The sequence below is a fragment of the Pelodiscus sinensis genome, chromosome 5 (assembly GCF_052426305.1).
Source record: "Pelodiscus sinensis isolate ZL-2025 chromosome 5, ASM5242630v1, whole genome shotgun sequence".
NCBI classification, from domain to species: domain Eukaryota; kingdom Metazoa; phylum Chordata; order Testudines; family Trionychidae; genus Pelodiscus; species Pelodiscus sinensis.
The window spans coordinates 42441526-42466519 of record NC_143056.1 but is presented as its reverse complement, the minus strand read 5'-3'; the positions used below and the strand labels follow the sequence as shown (position 1 = coordinate 42466519).

General features: G+C 46.9%; 1 protein-coding gene and 1 long non-coding RNA gene across 2 annotated transcripts; both read right to left on the bottom strand.

Moving 5' to 3' along the window:
* Positions 1–24994, bottom strand: LOC142829028 (uncharacterized). Its single transcript, XR_016349612.1, has 3 exons — positions 24809–24994; positions 1322–1479; positions 1–1126 (listed from the first exon to the last, which is right to left on the bottom strand). It is a non-coding gene; the product is annotated as an uncharacterized LOC142829028 (long non-coding RNA).
* IRF2BPL (interferon regulatory factor 2 binding protein like) lies at positions 17625–21216 on the bottom strand. The gene has a single exon (XM_006117791.5). It carries the CDS (start codon positions 20543–20545, stop codon positions 18353–18355), a length of 2193 nt encoding a protein of 730 aa, XP_006117853.2. The 5' UTR covers positions 20546–21216; the 3' UTR covers positions 17625–18352.

The following is a 24994-nucleotide window of genomic DNA, read 5'->3' as shown; positions in this document are numbered from 1 at the left end:
CGCACAGGTGCACCGGAACTCCTCCGTGTTCATCAGGGTCGGGAACATGGACATGCTCATCTGCCTGGTGGGGGATGCGGCCTATCCCCTACAGCCCTGGCTCATGAAGCCCTACATGGGGCACCTCAACCCCTCCTGCCAGGCCTTCAATGCGAGGCTGACCAGGGCCCGCATCGTGATCGAGGGGGCCTTCGGGCGACTGAAAGCCTGATTTAGGTGCCTCCTCACCCGCCTCGACCTCGCCGAGCACAACATCCCTCTCGTGGTGGCAGCATGTTCTGTGCTACACAATTTGTGTGAGCGAAAGGGGGAGGCTTTCCTGCCAGCCTGGATGGCTGAGGCTGACCGCATGGCTGGCCAGTACGCTCAGCCCCGCACCGCCGCCATCTGGGAAGCCCAGCGGGGGGCCGTCTGGATCTGGGAAGCCCTGTGGGAGAACTTCCAGGTGAAGGAGGAGGACTGAACTCTCCCTGCATGCCCCACTGGGGCCTTCTTCCATCCTCCCCCCTCTTCCCCTCCCTAACCGCGCCTCCTAAGTAATGTAAAATAAAGACACTTGTTTTGGCAAACAAAATCTCTTTTTATTGTACATAACTGGGGTGGGGGGAGGGAGGAGTGAGGGTGGGAGAGGGGAGGGGGAAACCTGGGAGGGGGGAGCTGGAAGGGGGTGGAAGGGGAGGAAGGGAAGGGAAAGCTCAGGCTTGGGGGGTCTGGCTGGCTCTCCCGTCTCGCAACACTGTGGGTGCGGGGACCTTGGGGAGGAGCGGGTTTGGAGGGTGGGGCAGGAGGGACGGGGGGGCGGAGGAAGCGGGAGGGGAAGCAGGGGTGGGAGGAGGAGCGAGAGCTAGGGAAGCTGCAGGAGCTGGATCAGTAGAAGGCAGGAACCTGTCGACCAGGGTCTGGAGGTGGCCTCTGAGGGCACGGCTCTGCTCCTCCAGCACCTCCAAACTGAGCTGGCCCAGCCGAAGGTCCTCCCGGATCCAGTGCTCCTGATTGCGGAGCAGCCACTCCAGGAACCAGAGGTGCCGCTGCTGGTAGTCCTCCTGGTTCCTGGCTCTCCTGGTGGCCTGGGCACGGGTGGCTGTTGCAGGCAAGGTGGTGCGCCCTGCAGTCCCAGGTGCTGCGGCTGTGGTGAAACAAAAGCAGTGGTCAGTTCTCCCTGGGCCCAGGTGGGTGAAACCCAGCCCCCCTCTGCAAGGCCAGGGCCCCTGCATGACACCCAGCTGCTGCTCCGTGGTGGGCAAGGCCCAGGTGCACGGTCCCTGGGCTCCCTCTGCCCCCCACCTCCCCGTACACATAAGGGGAGCATGATGGTACTCACAGGTGGAGGCCTCCCCAGCCTCGGACGACACAAGAGATGTGCTCAGTGGGGTGCCTTGGGGGTCCTGGGTCCTGGGCAGACTCCTGGCTCTCGGCGTCCTCCAGCTCCTCCTCCTCCGTGTCCGGGAGTGGTCCCTCTGCCCCGGGGTCAATCACCACCTGGGGGGCATAGACGGCGTGAGCCCCGAGGATGCGGTCCAGAGCCTGAAAGTGGGGGCACGCCTCCGGGTCAGCCCCTGGCTGGCAGGCCCGGGAGTAGGACTGCCGCAGGTCCTTAATTTTGCAGCGAACCTGCTCCCGGCTGCGCTGGTGGCCTCTGGCGGCCAGGCTGGCAGCCATGCGGCTGTAGACGGCCGCGTTCCTGTGGCTAGTGCGGAGATCATGGACATTGGAGGCTTCCCCCTAAACCTGGATGAGGTCCACGATCTCCGCACCTGACCAAGCGGGCGCCCGCCTCTTGCGTCCCCGGGCAGGCTCCTGGGAGCCGCCAGGCTGGTCCTGGGGAGCAGTGGAGGGCTGGGCGGCATCGGGTGGCTGGCTCATTTTGTGGCAGGTGCAGGCTCTGCTGGCTGGGTGCTGGCAGGCTTGCAACTGGCACAAACAGTGTAGCCAGCCCGTGGCCCTTTAAGAGCTCCAGGGCCGGGAGGGGGGCAGTAGAGTTTGCCTGGTGTTGGCCAGAGTGGCCACTAGGGCAACCTGGGAAGGGTTAGCCTCCCACTAGTTCGAATTAAGTGGCTACACAGCCCTTAATTCGAACTAGCTAATTCGAACTAGGCGTTAGTCCTCGTAAAATGAGGTTTACCTAGTTCGAATTAAGCGCTCCGCTAGTTCGAATTAAGTTCGAACTAGCGGAGCGCTAGTGTAGCGCCTATCAAAGTTAATTCGAACTAACGTCTGTTAGTTCGAATTAACTTTGTAGTGTAGACATACCCAGGGAGTGGCTACTTGGGGAGCAGTGATTTGCTGCTGCTGCAGAGCCCAAGAGACATCCCCTCCATCTCTTGGGGCTTCTGGCAAGGAGGCTGCAGGCATTGGTCTGCATAGAGTCTTTAAGGGAAGATGGGCCTTCTTGATTTGTGGGGATTGAGAAAAGAGATCCTATGGGATTTGTCATTTTGTAAGCACATCACTAGCTATGTTAATTTCTCCAAGTAATATATAAAAGAAATTATTTCCAATAAAATATTCTATGATAATGTCATTGATGTAGTTCATTCATCACATTGATGTAGTTCATGTGACTGAAGGGACACCTTGCTTCAAGACCCAACAGTAGCACTGTTTTACTTTGCTTGTAGTGCCATGCTGCATTGTGAGTGGGGGCACTCGAGCCCGGCCAGCCATACCATACAGCACTGCAGCAAGCTGGTTAAATGTACAGTTTAACTGGTTCAAATTTGAAATAGGATTTTACATCACTAATCATTGCCCCACAGCCAAGCAGTGTATGGTAGGCCTGTCATTTGTTGATATGGCTCAGGATTATCAAGAGAATTGGCTTCAGGATACAGTATCTTTGGGCACGATCCTGTAGCTTTTACTAATATGAGAACAACTTATATGAATAACAGCTAAAGAATCCAGCATTTTCCACCTTTCCATTGCTATAGTACAGATGCAGGGAAGGGGTGGGATGGGGTTGAGTGAATCTGTATGTCTTGGGTAGCAAAGACTGAATTCCATTCATGCTCTCCCTAAACATGTTGGTTGCCATTTTACACAAGGTTCCCTTGGCTTTCATATATTTCCTACTTTTGTTTGCTAAATATTGTAGATAGGAAAGTTTTTTAAGTAGACGGTGAAAATAAAATTTTGACCCAAGATTTTTTTTTAAATAAAAAGAGTGTAAAAAACCAAATATTAATACAAATGCTCATTATGTTTTAAAAATTTCATGAAGAGAATGTGCTTATACCAATAGGTAAACTCTCCTGTGAGGTATTTGCAAATCAAGCACTGATCTACTGCAATGGATTACAATTACCTGATACATCTATCCTCACAGAATATAAATAAGCAACATTAAAAAGTAGTTTTTTAAAAAGTAATATAAAATTATGTAGTTATGAGTATTCAAACTTTCATGTACAAGCCCTAGTCAAGGGCCAGGTTTGTAGTAGTTGCTGGATGCTTTATTTATAACACCAGGAAGTAGATTAATTGATTTTTAAATGATTTTTAAACTCATATTATCCTCTCAAACAATTATTCTGCATAGCCACACTTGCCACTGGGCCTTACATAGCTGGACAGCAAAGACAATGCTTATTTTGATGTCATATGCATTTCCATGGCAACATCGTTATGTCATATACAGACTTATGGCCCAGAAGGGAAAAGCCCATATGGAAAAGGTTTTTAGCAAGGTGCACCCAATAGTCCCAGTTAACTGCTTTGAGGATAAAAATTCTTATAATGACCCCATTCATTTAAGCAATATTTAGTTGTAGAAAATGTGTCAAGTGTTAATGATCCAGCCAGATTCTTTACACCTGCCTCCTTAGGCATGTCACAACACAGCTGAGGATTGCAGATTTCCAGGGAAGGAGAAAAGGGTGGAGACCTACTAAATGACAGGATCTTCCACCATGATGAGGTTTCCAGCCTTAACTTGTAAAATATATGCAATTCACTAACATGAAAATAAAACCATACAAACGAAAAGATGCTATAACCCAGTGGTCCCCAACGTTGCGTGGCTGCCGGGCGCCCGGGGGCAGAGCCACTCACGTGCCGGGCACACGAGGGCGGGGCCACACATGCGCCGCACGCCCGGGGGCGGGGCCACCACGAGCCATGCGCCCGGGGTCGGCACTGCGCATGTGCCGCGCGCCCGGGGCAGGGGCCAGCAACGCACCCCGGGCCAGCACCACACATGGGCCGCGCGCCCAGGGCCGCCCACGAGCCACGCTCCCCAGGCCGGCACCGCACATGTGCCCTGGGGCTGGGGCCGCCCATGCATCCCGCGGCTGGAGCTGGCACCATGCATGTGCCACGCACTGGGGGCGGGGCCAGCCCAGATGTTTCAGCAGGCGCACAGAAATCCCCCGGCAGGCGCCATAGCGCCCGCGGGCACCGCGTTGGGGACCACTGCTATAAGCCAATTGTGAGAGAGGGAATGATCCTTAAGGGGGCACCCTCCCTTCGGCTCCACAGGCCGCCTGCTTCGAAAACAGCGAACCCCAGACCCCTTCCTACCTATGGACCTCCTCCTTTTCAGAGTCTCTTTTTACACAGTCCATGGTTTGGCTTCGGAAGAACCCTCTGAGCCTATACTTAAGATCCACAAATTTTCAGCCAATATATCAAATATCTTCTCCCCCTTCACCTCTCCCTCACCCACTTTCCGAGAACCACGGTGGGGATGAGAAGGTAGGGCGACCTGGGCCCGCCCTCACCACTGGGTCCTGACCCAGGGCCCTGAGGGGTCAGAGAGCACACTCGCTCCATCCCTATATGGTCGACGGGGATGCCGCCCATAACGCACCGACCCACGGGCTTCTTAAGGCCCTGCCCTGGGTCCCTTCCTACCACTTGTGCCTCTCTGCCGGCCTCACCTCTCTTCCAGCCTCACCTCCCGCTACAGGCTAGGAGCTGTGGGAGACCCCCCCCCCCCGAGACGCTCCCCAATCCCGGCACTCTCAGGGAAGGGGCTGATTACCTCTCCTCCCCGGCGTCTCTGTGCCAGACCTCCTCCCCCTTACTCAGCAGCAAGCCTCTTTTAAAAGAGGCGCTGCACCGCCACATGACCCTTCCCATTCGGTTGGCGGTGCGGTTCACCCCTTCCCCTCTCACAGGGGGATGGGGCATAGGCCCCAAGTTGACTGCTCTGGCCCATGCTTAACCACATTCCCTCCTCACCAAGTTCCATACCCTCCTCTCCCAGGGTGCCTTAGAGGGGCTGAAAGGGGAAGTCAAGAGTAGCCTTACACTTAACCCACAGGAATGTCTCCTGGAACAAAAGGCTGTCATTCTCACACCTGTGCAATTGCTGAACAAGAGGACTGAAATATACTGTTTTCCCTTTTCCTTCCTCCCTCCCCTTCAGCACCCCAGAAGCTCCCATCCTGAATTCCTTTTCTGTCTCTGCTTCTACGTGTTCCCTAAATGAAAAAAATTAAATGCATGATTTTTCAGCGAGAATACCTTTATTGCTTGAGTTGCAACTGGAAGAGAAGATGATACAGGATTTGCAGGTAAGCACACTTAATGTAGGAGTCACCTTATTAAGATGACTGTCATATCACCATCTGGCCATTCATAAAGCTGTTTTTCAAAGCTTCTCAGATTTTCAATGCCCCTTAATGTGCTCTCCTTATTGCCCTGGGCTGTGTCTACATTGGCATCCCTTTCCGGAAAAGGGATGCTAATGAGACACTTCGGAATTGCATACTTCGGAATTGCAAATTTCAAGTAGGAATAAGGGATCTTCCGGAAAAGGGCTTATTTTCCGGAGAATCGCATCTACACTGGCGCTTTTCTCTGGCAAAAACCCCGAGCTGGAAAAAAGCAGCAGCCATGTAAATGCAAATGCTGCGGGGATATTTAAATCCCCCGCGGATTTGCTATTCCGAAGTGTCTCATTAGCATCCCTTTTCTGGAAAGGGATGCCAATGTAGACACAGCCCTGGTGTCTGACTGCTCATAATTACTGGCTAAGCAATCTGCTTTGGGCCTCCAGCTTGGTATAAAATTTCTCCCTTATGGAGCACAGAGCAGGCTGCCTCAACAATGGTAATGTGGCTTTTGCTGAGGTCTAACCTAGTCAATAAACTGCAAAACCTTCCCTTTAAATGTACAAAAGCACATCCTCCCATCATTCTGTACTTGCTCTGCCTGAAGTTGAACTTCTCTTTATTGCAGTCCAGGCTGACTGTGTACGGCTTCATGAGCCACAGGAGCAAGGGATAGGCTAGGTTGTCAAGAACCACTATTGGCATTTCAGTGCTTCTGATGGTAATTTCCTGGTCTGAGAAGAAAGTTCCAGCTTCTAGCTTTCTGAAGAGACCCGAGTTCCTACAGATGCACATGGCATGCACCTTTCCTGACCATCCCACGCTGATGGTGGTGAAACAGCCCTTCTGATCCACCAGCACCTTCAACACCATCAAGAAGTACCTCGATTTCTGTGTTCTTTGTCAAGGTGGCCAGGTGCCAAGATAGGGATGTGTGTTCCATTTATTGCCCCACCACAGTTAGGGAAGCACATTGTGGCAAAGCCATCCCCTAAGACCTCTGTGTTTCCTAGAGTCACACTACCTTTCACAGCAGAAGGGTTTCACAGCAGATTGCCTTGGCTACTTGGATAACAGCGGCCCCCACTGTAGATTTCCCCACTTTGAATTGATTACCAGCTGACCAGTAGCTGTCTGGAGTAGCAAGATTCCACAGGCCTATTACCATTTGATTCTCAACTGTAAGAGTGGGTCTCATTCTGGTATTGCTGCACTTCTTGGTTGGGAAAAGCAATTCGCAAATTTTCATGAAAGTGGCCTTACGAATGCAAAAGTTTTGCAGATACTGTTGATTGTCTCAGTGGCATAACTATGAGGTCCTACCAGTCTATGCTTGTGTCATGGCACCAGAACTGGCATTCCCCTGTGTCAATAGGACTGACTGCTGCCAGGATCTGCCAGTTGCTCCAATCAAGTGTTTCATACATGTGTCTGCTCTAGAGATGTTATCCTGGTGTGACGGGGTGGCTGAGCTCCCGCGGCCCCGACCCATGCTCTGTACGGGAGGCAGGGTTTGCAGTGGCCAATTTGTGCTGCTTGTTCCCAGGCTGCGGAACAGCTGGGAGCCAGCACGCCACAGCCCACGCTTGGGGGGCGAGGCCTGGAGCGTCATCAGCGGGGCACACGACGTCGTGGACAGAGCCTTGGGCCAAGTCGGCGTGGCATCCGGCGCCGTAGGGTGGGGCTCAGTGCACACCCCTGGAGGGCGCGGAAGTTAGGAGAGACGAGCAGCAGGAGGGTTTAAAAGCCTGCCAGGAAGAGAAAGGGTAGGGGGGGCTGGCAGAGAAAGGACAATCTTCCCAGGGGAGAGAGGTTGTCCCCTGCCTACTAGGGGGAGGAGTGCCAATAGGAAGGCACGATGGTGACTGGGGAAGGTGCGCTGGCCGCCACAACCGACAGGTAGAAACCGGTGGTAACGCTCGGGTTTGAGCGGTGAGAACCACAGGGGTAGGAAGTGGCCCAGGGCGGGGCTTGTTTGTATAGCCCGCAGGCTGGCGAGTTTCAGGAGGAAACTCTGTCAGCCAGATAGAAGCTTAATTGACCCTGTCCTTAGGGCCCTGGGTCGGAACCCGTGAGAGAGGGCGGGTCCGGATCTCCGTACCTCCTCTGTTTTCTTAGTGGGTAGACTTCGGCCTCCTCCAAGACTACAGATAGAGGGGAGGTCCATCAGCACTGCCAGGGAAGCCATAGACCGTGAACTGTGGCCAAACACGCTGTATTACTGCTCAGAGAGAAACCCTGGTCTGTGGACGTGGGCAGGGCAGACCATACGGCCACTGGTAGTGGGACTTAACGGTGAACCATGAGGGGTGATTTGACGGTATTTACACCCCTAAAAGACCCGAATGGGGGAACGTCGGTAAAGGGAACCATAATTTTGTTTAGTTGCTCCTAGTAATAAAAGGGACTGCTTCTCTGGCCCCAGGGTCACAGTGTGACACCTGGTTAATCAGTTAACCAGTTAAACCTTAGGTTTAACCGATTAACCAATTAAGCAGGATCCTGTGCTGGGGGGCTGGCAGCAGAAGGTGGCAGCCCCAAGTGTGGGTGGGCTGGCTTCTGCTTCCTGCTTCCTCATGCTTGAAGCTTCTGCTACCTGTCCTCCCCACCCCCGCCCATGGGCTAGAGCAGAACAGCCTTCAACCCACAACAGGCTGTAGGCGGGGGAGGGGATGCTCCCAGATACTGGTTAACCAATACTAGGAAAGCCCTTAGGGGGTGATGTTTACTTGGTAACCAGTTAACCAGTTTTCTGTTCACATCACTTGTCTGTTCATGACCTCCTCACATTCTTCCTTGCTCTGGCGGCTCCTGGCTAGGCTCTGGACATACTACAGCAGAAGGCATGAGACGTTTGCTATGATTTCCATAGCACTTTGATGCTGAACAGAGTCCATGCTTGCCCTGCTATGGAGTCTGCATAGATAACCAGGGGGAAAATGTTCAAAAAGATTGTTTGCTGTTGCTTCAAGCAGGGGAGGTAGGAGATGTAGCTTTATGTAACGCTAATGATATGTACCCAGAACCACATACTTCTGAAGTCTATAAATTCTAAGATCTATAATTCCAAAGATAGGCCAGATACTGTCCTCCTACTCCTGCCTTCTTTCTCCACAAAAACTGGCTGTCCTACCCCAGCTATACACCAGTCTAAACATATTCATAAAAATCCAGACTGAAGCATGATTTTTCTCTTTTACTCTGCAATATGCTTAGGAAAGACAGAATCATCGAAATGTGGGGCTGGAAGAGACTTTGAGAGGTCATCAAGTCTTGCTTCCTGTACATGAAGACTTTCCATGACAGGTGTTTGTCCTGTACTTAAAACCTCCAATGATGGGGATTCCACAATGTCCTTTGGAAGCCTAGTTCAGAGCTCACCTATCCATATAGTTAGAAAACTTTTCCTGATAGCTAATCTAAAATCTCCTTTGCTGAAGATTAACCCCATTACTTCCTGTCCCACCTTCAGTGGACATGGAGAACAACTGATAGAGACCCTCTTTATAACATATAGGAAGGAACACTGCTATTAGGTCCCATCTCAATCTGCTTTTCTCAAGACTAAAGATGTCTACTTTTTAAAAAACTTTCATAAGTCTTGTTTTCTAAACCTTTTATTATTTGTGTTGCTCTCTGCTGGACTCTCTCTAATTTGTCCACAACATTTCTCAAGTGTTGCACCCAAAATTGGGCACATACTCCCGCTGAGGCTTCATCAGTACTGAGTAGAATAGGACAATATCCTCTTGTGTCTTACATACAATACTCCTGTTAATACACCCAAAAATTACATTAGGTTTTTTTGCAGTTGTTTTATAGAATCATAGAACTGGAAGGAACCTCAATAGTCATCTAGTCCAGTCCCCTGCCCTCACAGTAGGACCAAGCACTGTCTAGATCAGTGTTTCCCAGTTGGTGCTCCGTGGAACCCTGGAGTTCCGCAAAGCAAAAGTCAGGGTTCCGTGAGAACTCAGCACTCCCCTGCCCCCTCTTAAAGAGACAGAGCCTTTTTTTTTGTTTCAGAAATTGCGGTGGGACTCAGCGGGTCTTTTTTTTAATTATTTATTCCTTTTTGCTTGACAAATTGCGGCTGGATTTGGTGGTGCTTTTTTTTTTAATCCTGGCAACTGTAGGGGTTCCTTGAAATTCTTTCAAGCTGAAAAGGGTTCTGTGGCTAAATAAAATTGGGAAACACTGGTCTAGATCACCCATGACAGATGTCTATCTAACCTGCTCTTAAATATCTCCAGTGATGGAGATTCCACAACCTCCCTGGCAATTTATTCCAGTGTTTAACTACCCTGATAGACAGGAAGTTTTTCCTAATGTCCAACCTAAAGCTCCCTTGCTGCAATTTAAGCCCATTGCTTCTTGTCTATCATCAGAGGTCAAGGAGAACAATTTTTCTCCCTCCTCGTTGTAACACCCTTTTAGAAACTTGAAAACTGCTATCATGTCCCCTCTCAGTCTTCTCTTTTCCATACAGCCGCTCCCCGACTTACGGCCACCTCCATTTACGACCATCCGCACTTACGACCAAAGTGGTCGTAAATGTGGATCCGAGTTACAAAGGGCAATCTGCGCTTACGAACAGCGCAGTCACCAGTTCGAGTTATGGACCAAGTGTTGGTCCGTAACTCATTCGTAACTCGGAGAGCGGCTGTACTAAACAAGCCCAATTCTTTCAGTCTTCCCTCATAGGTCATGTTTTCTAGACCTTTAATCATTTTTGTTGTTCTTCTCTGAACCTTCTCCAATTTCTCCACATCCTTCCCGAAATGTGGTGCCCAGAACTGGACACAATACTCCAATTGTGGCCTAATCAGCGCAGAGTAGAGTGGAAGAATGACTTCTCATGTCTTGCTCATAACAATCCTGTTAATGAATCCCAGAATCATATTTGCTTTTTTTGCAACAGTGTCACACTGTTGACTCATGTTGGGCCTATCTTGAATAAGATGATGCTCTGTCAACCTGTTTTTTCACTTCTCTGGGTGGTATTTAAGTTTTAAGAATACCTGACAGAGATCCTGTAGGTGTTTGCCTCTGTTTGTGGGAATGGAGAAAATCCAGTTGTATCTTAGGGCCTGGCTGTAAACAAATGATTGGGTGATGTGTCCTGGATGGAACCTAGAAGCATGAGGGAAGAATAACAGTTGGTAGGTTTCTGATATAAAATGGTGGAAATATGGGCATCATTTAATTGTACTGTAGTGTCAAGGAAGTGGATCTCTTGTGTGGACTGCTCAAGGCTAAGGTTGATGGTAGAGTATAAGTTGTTAAAATCCCTATGAAATTCTTCATGGGTCTCCTTCCCATGGATCCATATGATGAAGGTGTCATCACTGTAGTGTAAGTAGAGTAACAGTGCTAGGGGACAAGAGCTGAGAAAACGTTCGAGGTCAGTCATAAAGATGTTGGCATATTGTGCGGTCATGCGGGTCCCATAGCTGTGCCACTGACTTGAAGATAATTTGTCCCCAAACTGGAAATAGTTGTGGGTGAGGACAAAGTCACAAATCTCAGTCACCAGGTGCGCACTGGCGTCATCAAGGATAACGTTCCTTACAGAGAAACTGTGGACTATTAACCTCATTTAGCACAGACACTTTAATTGACAGGGTTTTTTTTTCTCCTCCCTCTCTCCCCTCTTTTTCTGCTTTATATTTTTCTCTCTGTGCCTTTTGCTCCATTCAACTGAAGAAGCGGGTGGTGCCCACGAAAGCTCATGATACTATCTATATTTTTGTTAGTCTCTACGGTGCTACAGGACTACTTCTTGTTTTTTAGAATTTTTAAGTTATAGACTAACATGGCTACCCCTCTGAGGCCTTAATTTTTTAGTTTGTCCTTTTGAAATCAAGGACATTTCACTGCAGACCTATCCAGTATTTTATAAGGTATTGAAGTTAGGTTGATTGGTTTATAATTCCCCATGTCCTTTTTCTTCCCCTTTTTTAAAGACAGCTTCTATGTTCATCCTTCTTTACTCTTCTGGGACCTCACCCATCCTCCAGGAGCTCTCAAAGATAATTGCTAACAGTTCTGCGATTGCTTCAGCTTGTATGCTAGGATGAATTTCATCAGATTCTGCCCACTTGAATACATCTAATTTACCCAAATATTCTTTAACCTGTTCTTTCCCTATTTTGGCTCGCATTCCTTCTCCCTTTGTATTGACTCCATTAATTGTATTGAGATGAGAGTGCCTTAGACAGATTTTGATCACAACCATTTAAAGCAACTCTCCTACCTTTGATTTGAGTGTACTGAACTCTTACTGCAGCCAAGGGGGAGCTCCTATCCTCTGACACACACACTACCATTCACCCCAGCCCTTGGTGTATTGCATCAGCAAGAACTGCAGCACATTCTAGCCTTGAAGCCATTTGTATGAAGGATACTGAAAAGAAGCAAATGGCCTGAAACTGTCAGTATGCACACTAATGCAAGTACTTCAGCCTTTTGTGGTTATTACACAGCTTCCCTTATCCCTACCCAGTAGGGAAGAGAACGATCAGTAGTTGGAGCAGTAATCAAAATGTCATAGTATCTGACCTTGGTTAAATCATTTTTACACCTCTGGAAAATGAGTAAACTAACACAGAATGGGAATACCCTTGCTTCCTCGGTGTTGGGATCCTTAATTAGTATTAGTAAAGCACTCAGAACTGTGTATGAAAATGCCTTACTTACAGCAGAGGAAAATATTATGAGACACTTCTGCACTGGCCCCTATACTCCACTGGGGTCACCCTCCTCATCGCATTTGGGCTTCGGTACTCCAAGGCCAGTGACAGTACACACTAAATTAGAAGGCAGCTAGCACAGGCAAAGTTAGGATGCTTAAGTGATTGCTTGCTCCAAAAGACGGAGGTATACTGGCTTATGCTTTCACCATGGCTGCTTTCTCTGCACATTCCTCCACTGATGCTGGTTATTACCCAGCCTGCAGATAACCCTGAGTCAAGGCTCTGGAATGAGCCTGGCTGCCAGGAGCTACATGCTTTGAGTGGAGAGTTACAGTTTAAGCCAAGGTGAAGTTCCCTCTCCTCCAACCAGCTGTATCCTGCTTTTCTCTGCTTCATGAAGCCAGTCATCCCTTCACCCACATGCAAAAAGGAGACTGAAACTATCACTCCCCAGAGCTCACAGAGGGATCAAGTCCCATTTGAGAATCTCTTAGCCTAACAATAATTCTGACTGAGTTTAGCCTCTACTGATAAATCCCACTTCTACCCTCTCCCAATCAGTTTCCATGCAAATCCAGTTGTAAGTTACTTGAACAATAGCAAAACTGTAATCAGCCCTCCCCTCTGGCAGCCTGCAGGGAAGGAGGGAGGGACGGAGGAGGATGACAGTGGGGAATTCTGCTCCGTCTCTTGAAGCTGCATAGACACGTTTCGTGTCCCCCATTCCAATCCTTTCTGCAGAGGGAGGGAGTAGAGTGTCACATGACTGTCTAGTCCGGGGCCCAGTCAAGTGGAGTTAATTCCATCTGTGTTCACATGCCATAGCATTCCAGTGCCGCCTCTCCCAGAGTTTGCCTGTGCAAAGCCGCCAAGAACAGAGCTGCTGCTGCAACAGCAGCAAGAAACTAGGGTGGGGTTTCTAGCTTGAACCTTTATTCACAGTAGAGCTAAACAAAGCAAAGTTCCTTTCTCTTTAGCAAGAAAATAAACCAGACTTCAGGCCAACCAATCCCCTTGACAGCTCCAGGTATTTACTCACAGAATGTTCACAGCTGGGAAGAATGCATAGCTTTTGCTCTAGCTCTGTGTTAAAGAAACAATGAGGAAAACCAGACCAGAATGGGGAAGGAGTAATTATTTTCCTTCTAAGAAACCGTTTTTTTCCTAAAATGCAGAGTAGCTGCAAATAATTTTAAGCTTTCTTGAAGAAAGGACATAAAACCAACAGAGACTGTGTTTTAGCTGCATTTGGCTTGCATGGATAGGAGGAAGGGCTCTGATCTGATGCCAACTCAGCTGAAATGTAAGAAGCCTGACCCTTCTCACCCTTACCCCCACCCCCACCTCCTTCAAATAACCTTAGAAGGGCGCAATGGGAAGGCAATCCGCACAGCAGCAGGAGGAATGCAATATCACTCCGTCAGCAGGCTTGTATGTGTGTATGAGACACATTTCTTTGGCTGCTGCAGCAGCCACCATCAGCAAAAGAAAGAAATCAAACAAGCTCCATTTCACAAAGACAGGAAGCTAGCTGGACTGTACTATATAATTACCTTTAAACTAGCTAGCCCCAAGTAACCTAGCTCATTCAACCTGTCTGAAAATCATCTTGGACAAGCTGTATCTCCCTCTGTACCTCCTCCACCACTTATTTAACTGCTCCTCTTTGCTTTTCACTCTCTATGGACAGGTTATTGTTTTTAATTTAGTAGCTGAGAGGGAGTGGTGGGTCTGTCATTAGAAACTTTAAATAACAGTATAGGTTCTCATTCTTTTAATGGGGTAAAAACCAACATATAGCAAGACAGAGTTTAATTGCTACAAACCCCAACTTGGAGGGTAAGGAATGTGGGTTTAGACTGCATTATAATGTCATAGCAAACAAGTGTAGAGAAAGACACTTTCCTCTCTGAGAAGATTAATTGTGAAACAGCCTCACAACAGACATGACATTCCTTTTAAACACATGGAAAAAAGGATCTTGTCTGCAATTGTTTTCATATTTTACAATACACATGGAATCCATTCCTTCCAAATGTTCTTTTTATTAACAATTCCAAGTCTATTGGTTGAATTATAGAATGAAATCTCATTATAAAATGTCCAAAGACTTTGAAAACAAACCCAATATCTTAATGCAAATTATACCAATGCTGATATTTTAAAACATATTTTTCCTTTCATTTTGTAGAGTATAATCATACTTTCTCCTCTGGAGAATGGATATAAGGGAATATGGGTGGTGGTTTTGGTAAAAGATGAATTCTGTAATGGGTTCTGATGGCTGAAAGCAAGAAGGAAGCTGTTCTTCCTCAGGAATAAGAGTCAGCATTACATTGACAGTTCAATATTCTACTGAAAATTTACAGGATGTGTCACTTTGGCACAGAGAGGTTGCTAAGGCACAACATAAACCACCCTGCTACAAATGGAGAATGGCTGCATCCCGGAAAAAAGAAAATGGCAAGAACTGCAAACCAACCACTCCAGAGTAGTACAGTTGTGAATTTCAGACCTCCAAGGAAACAAAGGCTTTTCCTTGAGGCAATTAAGCAGATTTTTTTCTTGACAGGACACCTAACCAAGTGACTACTGTATGTTTTCAAAGGTATGTTGGCACACAGCCTGAGTTTAAAGAGACTGTCATTTCAAAACAAAGGCACACATGACCAATTCGGGGCTAAAAAACTGAGAGGAGCTAGGATCAGATTTTGTGGATATAACACTTCTAAAAAATGACCACAAACATATAAAAGGCTTTGTTTTAAGTAAGACTTGTCAAGGTTACTAAAATCACATCTCTTAACCAAACTTTGCAACATTTCAACATATATAACACATACCTTTGCAACAATGGTGTTAAGTTTTGTTAAAACATATAAATCTCCAGCTTAGAAAGATCTGCAAAGATTTTTTAAAATAACCCCCGTCATGCAAATATGCTGCCTCATTTCTTAGCAACTAAAGATTCAAAGTTGCTCAAGGAAATGGCTAAAATGATCTATTCTTGAAAAGCTGTTTGCCAAAAAAGTTTAAATACTTCATCATCTAAAAGAAAATGAGAGATAAGAAAAATGAACACCTGAAAAATAAATGAGTATATAATATTTAACACAAATTCCAACAAAGATTAGGTTTTAACTTGAGTAACTGACAAAAGCCTAAAGGGAAAATGACAGTACAAAATATATAAATCAACTGAATCTCCCCAAAAAAGATTACATCTTGTTGGCCAGCTGTGGACATCTTCAAATGAAAAAGAAAAAAGCTGATGGAGTGAGATCAAAGAAACACTGGCTGATATGCCCAGACTGGTTGTTTAATGGGTCACAGTAAAAGAAAAGGTAATATGATTACAAAAAAACCTCAACAAATCTCTATGCAACAAATGCCTTTTAGCTATGGCTAACTTTAATTAACTGCAATATTACAATTCACTTCAAGCTTATATTCCATAGATGTCTCACCTTTCCCATGCATGCTAATATCAGATGAGCAATTACTCAAAACTGACTATTATTTTAAAAAATACTAAATAATAACAAAAGCTTTTGGGGAATACTTAGCTATAGTTCCTTTAATAAATCCATCAAAACAGCGTTTTCTATACTTGATGACTGATTGTAAGTATTATGAAACTCTGCTTTATATATTTATTTAAATCGGAATATTCATGTTTCTATGTCATGATTAAATACTGAATCACCAGTAATGTCTTCTGTTTTAAAGGTGGTTACAATCCACACATTAATATTACTTAATTCTTATTCTGGGTTAAAATAAAACTTCATGCATTTGCAGTAATTAAAAACCTTATTGGATAGTCAATATAACAAAATTTAAATCCCGCTCTCTGACTGGGGAATAAAATCCTACGTGGTAGCTCCATGTTTAACAAATATGCACTTAAAATACTCTCGGTATAAACCCGCACTTTTAAAAAATGTGTAATTTGTAGTCAATAATGAACTCAGAACCTTCTATTGTACTTTATTAGCCCAAGTCAATTATCTCAGAACAATAGGCTATGAGATCCATAAGCAACAATACCACACATGGCAGAAGATTAAAAAAAAAACCCACAAGGTAATTTTCTTAAAACATGAGTATACTGTAATAGGGATGAGTCTCAAAACAGGTAGAAAAGGAAACCACCAAAGTACCTGGAGACTGTAGCTACAAAGAGGAGTAAGTATGTATAATGCATACAAAAAGATCATAGACTTAAGGCTCCCACCATTTCATTTCTCACTTCTACCAGGAATAGCAATCAAGTTTATTATTAGCGGCAACCAGATACAGTTCAAGGCCAAATGCCAACTAGACTTTTAAAAGTGCCTCTTCACCTCATAGTGTTTTTTTTCCCCAGGGTCCCCAATGAAATCTGCTGCTCACAACCTATGACACAATGCCCTAGGGACACTTCTCTGTTCTGTTAATGATACTGCAAAGGGACTTATACTGATGTTTTTGTTTAAGGTTTTCTATCCTTCCTCCCATTTCTCTCACAAAGAGGACAAAGTTCACACTAGGTTTGTTTGTATTTTCTAACCAGTAAGAGGCCTGTGTATTTACTTTGCCTGTTGACCACCTAATAGGTATTCTACTGTCCCACCCCCTCTTCTCCAGAAAATGCAAATGTCACTTTACAAAGTTAATAATATGAACAATCACATTTTCCTATTGCCAGTAAGAATAGATTTTAATGGAGTGCAGTGAACAATCATTCTCCACCGAAGGGTGTGGAGATGAGGGACACTACAAACCCTAAACTGCCTATCAGTTTAATTTTCACTTAATATGTTCACCAAAACAAAATAAAAATCCGGTTACTAGAGGCATTAGCTATACTCAAGTGTAGCACAACTGCATAAATTGTTACCTCTCCTTTTTGTGCTGAGCTCAATTACATAATCGTGTATTAGCCAGAGTCCATTTTCATTGCCAAGCTTCAATGAACATGTTTTTAATTGACTAAAGTTATTAACCACAATGCTAGACTTTTGCATAAAAGAGGGTTGAATTAAGATTTCAGTCTTCATTAAATTATATACGCAAAGAATGCATCTTATGTAAAAAATACTTTGCAGCGGAAAAGGTTTAGGGGGGGAAATGAGATGCAGAAACAGTCAACAGAAAATGCTTAGTCAGCAACTGTTACTGCAACATTAAAGGTGAAATGTAAACAGGCACAGAGCCAAGATCTAGATAAGTTTGATATCATCATCATCATACATATATGGGAGTGTGTATACAAATGCCACTATTATCAGAATGAATTGCAAGCTTTTGGATAAACAGACTTTTTAAAAGGCAACATGTTTTGCATCTCTTGCCCAAGCTTTGAGAAAAATAAAACTTGCTACTCAGGAAGTATTAATATCAATTGAATTTATTACAATTTACTAAGCTCCAAGGCACATTACAGTGTTCTGTTAACTACAGAAATGTATAAAGGACAAACAGAGCATGTTTTCCATGTACAGCATTTTGCTCTACTGTTCAAAAGCATCCGTGCATCAATAAAGCAAAAACAAAAAACACATGAAGATTAAAAACGTTCAGATCAAGAGAAATAAACTGAAACATTTTCCTTACAAACTTGCAACAAAAAACGCCCCCCAAACCACTCCCAGTTTTGCAAACAAAAAACAAAAAAAGAAATAAAGTGAAAGACTAACACTCAGGGTTCATAAAAGATAAGCTGTCACCATTTTTTGTAGCAATTTTTTTAGGCATCAACACTGGCCTTGGCAAAAAAAAATATTTTTTTGTATTTTTTTGTTTTTCTTCTTTCAAGAAGTGCATACATTTACAAAAATACACACCAGCAGCAGGTAATCGCTAAGGGCTATTAACTTTGTATCTAGCCAACACACTGCCAAAGAAATGAGAACAGATATTATGTAGTAACCAAACAATAGTATATTCTGTTTAACAAAAACCAGCTCTATCCTTCAAATGAAGAAGAGTACATACCTTTGTTTCAAAATATAGAAACATACGACGAAAATAATGTCTATACATAAGACTAACTTTTGCAGTTTGTTATATTCACAATTCTACATCTTCAGGAGGCTGAAGGAGTTTGCTTTCCTATCTTTAAGGGTCTCTCTCCTTTTTCACTTTAACGTCCCCAGCTAAAATGGTAGCGATCTCACCCTGCATAAATGCCCAAGGCACATTGGAACCTACTAGGGGGCATTTTTCTCCACTGGGGCAATAGACCTCACCAGTTGCCCCTTGAGCCTTGATGCTCTCTCTGGAACAAGGGAAGCAGAACTTGTGGCTGGGCACAGATGGGCACTGAACAAAGTGGGTGTCCTCCAAGCGTTCATGGCAAATTGTGCAGCACAGGGGCCCGCTGTTGGCCATGGGGGAATCTGGAATGTTTTGGGGGTGCACTTGGTCCATACCAGGGTGGGCATTAGGGGGAGGAGGTGCCACCTGTAGGTTCATGTCCCCGTTACGGGAAGCCAAGCGACGCTGGCCGGGCACTGAGGCTGGTGACACGGGGCTGCTGCTGTTCCTGCGGGTAGAAGTGGTGGAGTGAACTGAGCTGCCATCCTTAGGCGAATGGGCATTGCCTAGTGTATCAGCCACTGACATGAGTGCAGCCATGGGGGACTGTCCATTCTGAGGGGCCGACTCAGGTGGGGTGGTCCGGTTGGAGTGAGGTCCCAGAGGAGGTGGGGGTGGGGGCGGGGGTCCCCCTCCATGCACCGCCCCGAAGCCTCCAGCTGACATGGTGAGTTTAAGCGCTTCACTCTGGCTGGCCATCCACTGCTGCCGCTGCTGCTCGTCACTCAGCTTTAGGGCTCCCTCAGCCGAATCCGAGGGCTCTGGGGATGCCTTCCTCTTGCGCATTCCCCCACCACCACCACCTCCCCCAGGGCCTCTTGAGGCAGCTCCAGCCCCCTGTGCCCCTCCGACTCCAGCTGCCCCCCGGGGCAGGCTCACCAGGGCAGTGGGGAGCATGGGGCAGCTGGCATCCAGGTAGGGCTGGGGGAGCATGTCTGCACCCACCAGCTCCTTGAAGAAACGCACAGACTCAGGCAGCAGGTCGCCAAGGAGCCGCCAGTCACCAGAGCCATGTTTCTTCTCGTACTCCAGGTACTTGAAGCCGGAGGAGAGGCCGCGGCCAAAGTCCTTCATACAGTCCTGATACATCTGCTTGGCCACCCCTGAGGCACTGGAGAAGACAGTGCCTGAGCCGCTTGGATACTCAATGAAGAGCTTCAGCTCATAGTCCATGCCGGGCTTAGAGACAGCATCGAAGGCAAAGACGCGGCCGAGAAGTGCATGGTCCTTCTTGAAGCGGACCTCATAGGGGGTGCAGCCAGCCAGGGTAAGCAGCGTGTCCCGCACAATCTTGGGCTTGCTGGCCCACTCCTCAGCCCGGTTCCGCAGGCTCTCGCTCAGCTCGGCCAGAGCCTCTGCATTGCGCTGCTTCTCTTTTAGCTCCCGCTCCTGATCACTGCTGGACACTGAGCCAGGGCGCTTACCGCAGGCCTCAGAGGATGAGCTGCTGCCACCCCCGCTGCCACACGTGCCCCCTTGAGAGGAGGCAGAGGAGGCCTGGGGTCCCCCACCACGGCCACTCAGCCCCCCATGAGGTGGAGGCAGCGCCACACCAGAAGCTGTGGGACCATTGAGTAAAGTCTGTGGAAGGAGGTTGGGCGGCACATTCATCTGGGCCCCACCAGCCCCTGGGGGAAGGCCAGGCACCAGCCCCCCATGTGCCCCACGGCGGGAGGAGGAAGAAGAGGAGGATGAGTTGGGGCTCTGGCGGTTCAACTCCGGGGGGCCATCCTCAGGTGGTTTGGGGAAACCATTGGGGCCGCCCAATCCATTGGGCAGGCGAGCAGCGTGGCTGCTGCCCAGGCTTCCTGGGGGCGGTGGATATTCAAAGCGGCTGCGCTGTTCGGCTGCAGCTGCACTGAGTCCATAGCGGTCCAGGCTGGACTGGGGAAGCCCAGCAGATGCTACTTTAGAGGAAGCATCCACATGGTTGAGCTGCTGTTGGGCCGCTGCTTCTTTGGCTGAGAGTGGTACAGCCTTGACCCCAACAGGGGGTGGGGGTCCTGGGGAACGGCCATCCTGGAAGCAGCCATGCGCCCGTTTCAGCTGCCGGGCTGTCTCAATCACAAATTCGATGCGATCAGCACCCTCATAGTTCACGCAGCCCCGGCACACAGGCTCAGTGAAGTCCCAGATCATGGCCCAGGGCATGCGGGGTAGGTCACACAGGTAGCATGACTGTCTCCGAGACGAGGACACCTGTGCAGCAGACATGGTGAAGCTGGCTGCTGGAGCTGCCTGCTGTTATGGAAGGGGTGGGGGTGGGAGAGGGTATTGCTGCTTCTTCCACCCCCTACTGGTACTGAAGAGGGGGCTCTGAGTCCTGGTGCTATTGCCCCTTTGGGCAGGGGTTGTCTAGCTTTTCACTCACTGTGACTGCTGGACTCGGCTTCTTCTACCTGGTGCTGACACTGTTGCCCCGTGCGGTGTGGGATCTCTTCTACTGCTCCGATAGGAGTCGGGGTCTCCTTCTAGCCGTTTCTGTTTCCTTATGCTGTCTTGTTCTCCGCTGCTCCTTTCTGCTGCTCCTCCTCCAGGAGAAGGGGGAGGTACAATGGAAGATGGGGGTCCCCTCTCTACTCGCAGCTGATGCCTTACGAGGTCGAACTCAGCTACCTGCTGATCCGCTGATTAGAGCAGGGACCACACGGAGCTGTCTGGTCCCGGGAGCCCTGGCGACTTTCCCGAGTGCAAAGCGTACAAAATGAGGGAGCAGCCCGAGGGCAGCGGCGGCGACTCCTCACGGCAGCAGCAGCATGGCGAGCGGCGCCGCCTGCTCCACACTCACATCCTCGTTCGCTCCTCGGAATTGGAATTTGGAATCCTGAGTGTCACTGTGTGCTACTCTGCGTTCCAAGCCTGGCTGTGCCCCTCCTCCCCCTGCACTCCCCCCTCTCTTTTCCTCCCCCCCTTCTCTCTTCCCGGCTCCGATGCCACCTGGGTGGAGCCCTCACGTCACCACCATGCTCTCTCTCCTCTTCCCCCTCCCTTTCTTCCCCTCCTCCCTCTGCAGTTCCCCTTTCCAGCACTGACCAGCTTCTTCCCCCTCCCCCCACTTCCTCTGTCTATGGACCGGGAGCCCACTTGTTGCACTGACATTGCGCATGCTCGGCATTCTGCCTATTTCCTCCCTTTTTGTGTGTACAACAGCTGAAGAGATGCAAGTTACCGCTGGAAATGAAAGGGAGAGGCATACCAAGGGCTATGTTTGGAAACTTAAACACGCGATTGCTCCCTCTCCCTCCTCCCCACCCCTCATGGCAGCTTCTCCAAAATGAAAACGCAGCCAGGAAGCACATGCAGAATCATAATTTTTTTCTGTGGCTAGACTTTCTAAGTTCAAATGTCTTGTTTGTAAGAGTTTAACTACGAATCACTCCACTTAGTTTCCCTGACAGTTGCACAGCTTCCTGCCACTAAGTCCTTTGGTGGGTTTTACATGCACTTTGGCTGCTAAAGCAAATGTGGAGGGGAACCCAAACTAACCGTGCTTGCAACCTTTATCTGATTTCATTTTTTCAATGAGCCTGGTGACAAAATGACACAAGTTCAATCATCCCATGAATACATCAGGAACTTTTCCACTTTTGTTATGATTAAATGAACCATAGTTAAGACAGTTATGACTGAACTGAGAAACATCGCGCTTTGCATTGTGCACGGGTGTAAGAGAGCCCAAGCAGGTGAGTAATCTGCATGATATCATCTCACTAATGTGAAGAGACATAGGCTTTCCCCAGTGCTGTGAGAATTCAAGGCTTTCATTTTACTTTAAATAGTCCTTAAACCTTTGCATTAAAAGAGTAACAAGCGCAGTATTCAAAGCAGTCTCCATTAATGCAAATTAATTGTGGGCTCATTTGATTTACAGAAAAAACCTTTTACTTTCTAGACTGATTCTGAAAATTGAACCTTTCCCTCCCCTTTTCCTGTTGTGCACACCCATGACCATGCTCAGAAGGAGGGGCTGTGGATAACCCATTTTTCTCACTGCAGTTACTTTCTCTTTTGCAAACAATGAAATTGCTGACCACTCCCAAAGAATAACAAACTTTCACTGCTGGGATCTGATTACTAAGAAACTTGCAAGTATTTCTCTGCATATGCTAAAAGCATTGCGTCACTCACACATATTCCAGTTCATACACTCTAACTAGCTGCCCAATGTGAGTCAATATTCACCAGGGAAAATTGTTACTCGGTGAAGCTGCAGGATATTACAGCTGGCTATGTTGGATAACCTATTTGTTTACATGTATTAAATTCTCTCCTTTATTAAGCAAAACTGCGAAAAAATGGCATTTGATTTTTCTCTGTCCTGTTGAGGCAGTTTTGATTTCTATGGCATAGTTCCACTTTTCCCTGTACACTAACTCCTCACTTAAGGGTTGTCCCGGTTAATGTTTCATTGTTCCATTGTTTATCTATTAGAGCACATGCTTGTTTAAACATGTGCAATGCTCCCTTATAACTCATTTAGCTTCCTGCTTGTCCACTATTTGCAGGACTTTGTGGAAAAGCAGCCTGTCCTTGTGGGGGTTTAGAACCTGGGTGAGCTGGCAGACCCCCTCAGCTCCCCTAAGCTCCCTGTAAGTTATGGGTCTGGGCAGCAGCAGCGTATGTGTCGTCCCCCCCTCCCCCTGTAAGTTATGGGTCTGGGCAGCAGCAGCGTATGTGTCGTCCCCCCCCCCCCCCACTACTGTGTTGCTCCTGCCCTCTGCCTTGGAGCTGCTCTAGAGAGCCTCCTGTTTTCGTGAGGGATGGGGGTGGAAGAGGAGGGAGGAGGAAGGAGAGGGATGCTGATGTCAGGATGTCCTCCCATTGAGCCCCTCTACTCTGTACCCCATCTCCACAAAGCAGGTTACAAACAGCTACAGAGTCTTGAGAGAGGTCTAAACTTCCTGATCTACAGTACAGTACTTAAAAGGGCAATGTACTTAAAGGAGCAATACACATCTCTGCCCCCTCAAAAACACACACAATGTGTGCATCTGTCTGTCTCTCCCACACACAGTATGTGTGCCTCTGTCTCACGCACATATACCTCTTGGCACTGTGCAGCCGCGTATGTGCCATTCGGTGGAGAGAGGGTGCACTACATCAGGCTAGTGTAAGTTCATCATCATGTTCAGTTTCTGCAGGGAAGTGTTTGTAGCCACTGCTGTGCTGTCTATTGTGTTTCCTCCCTCCTGCCTTACTCCATGCTGTACTGTAGAATGTGAGGGGACATTAACAACAACATGTTAACTCTTGAAGGCTCAGCCAAATGCTAGCTCATCATTTAGTAGTAAAACATTCCCTGGGAAATATTCTACTCTCGGACTCCACCACCTTAACCAAGCTTCACAATCATCATTGCTGTGTACAGCATTATCTAAAACTTATATTGTATATGTATATACTGTCTTTTGTCTGCTGAAAACAAATTTCCCTGGAACCTAGCCCCACCGTCATTTGTAGTAATTCTTATGAGGAAACTGTATTTGCTTAACATCATTTTGCTTAAAGTAGTATTTTCCAGAAACATGACTACAGTGTTAAGTGAGGAATTACTGTATATACGCACAGGCATACAGTATTAGCAAATCTGTCAATTTTATTGCACTCTATTCATATTTCAAACTTTAGTGATGTTATTTCTTCCAATAAATACATGCCCTTCAAATCACCAATACTTCTCCATTTACTGTCTAATTGTCTAAAACATCTTAATATATCTGGTGATAATCTACGAAGAAGGCAGTGATAATTTGATATTTATATTATCTTATTTTTAAGAGAAAGCTTGAAGAAATGCACACAATAATGAAGTTACAGACGTGGCAGGAGTAAATACAATATAATAAGAGACTCACTTCTGACAAAGTGATTTTATTTATAAAAAGGGGAAAGCTCAGAGAGGCACCAGATAGAGATAAAAGTCCTTGAATTATCTGAGTCTCTTTTATGCAAATTTTCTGAAGACCAGGATCTCAAGGGAAAGTGGATTTCACACTTAGGAATTTCATATCCAAATTGTGAACAAGTTAGAGACTTCATAGAAGCAAAATTCAACCAAGCCAGCTGGAAAGCTAGTTAACGTGAAAGTCTCCTTACAACCACAATGATTTAGTGTCGGCTGTAGGATTTCTACATTAATATGACTTCACTTGACTAAACAATCATGTGTTCTCTCTGATTCATACTAGGTCAGCTCTTCTATCCTTTTTACTGCTGTATGTTGCTTTTCATATGAGGAGAGCTGGGCTATGGGAAAAGGTCACCTTTTCCCTTAAAAAATCAAATTGAGAGAGCTGAAGCTTTCCCTTTTATCTGGAGTGTCTGGGAATGCAGAACTCTAGGATATCCTGACTGTATTTCATTCCCAGGGTTATATACACTCAACAAATGACAAGGCATTCCTGTTTGAACTGCCCCTCATCCTGGCTCCTCGCTCCACTGAATCCTTCAATAAAGCCATTTTTTGATAACACTCACCTCATAGTAACAGGCAGACTCCTTGGCTCACAAAAACAGTCGTTACAGAGGACGTAAATAATAATTTTAGATACAATCTAGCGTCAGAAAACCATTTATAGGTGATGTTGACTCCCTTTATAGTTTGTGACTAGAAAGAAACTGAAGATTAGCATTGGTGACCTGACAGAACTGCCTTTATTTTTA

Bases quoted from the DNA above. Each gene is read 5' to 3' on its own strand.
- IRF2BPL (XM_006117791.5), bottom strand. From the start codon at position 20,545: ATGTCTGCTGCACAGGTGTCCTCGTCTCGGAGACAGTCATGCTACCTG.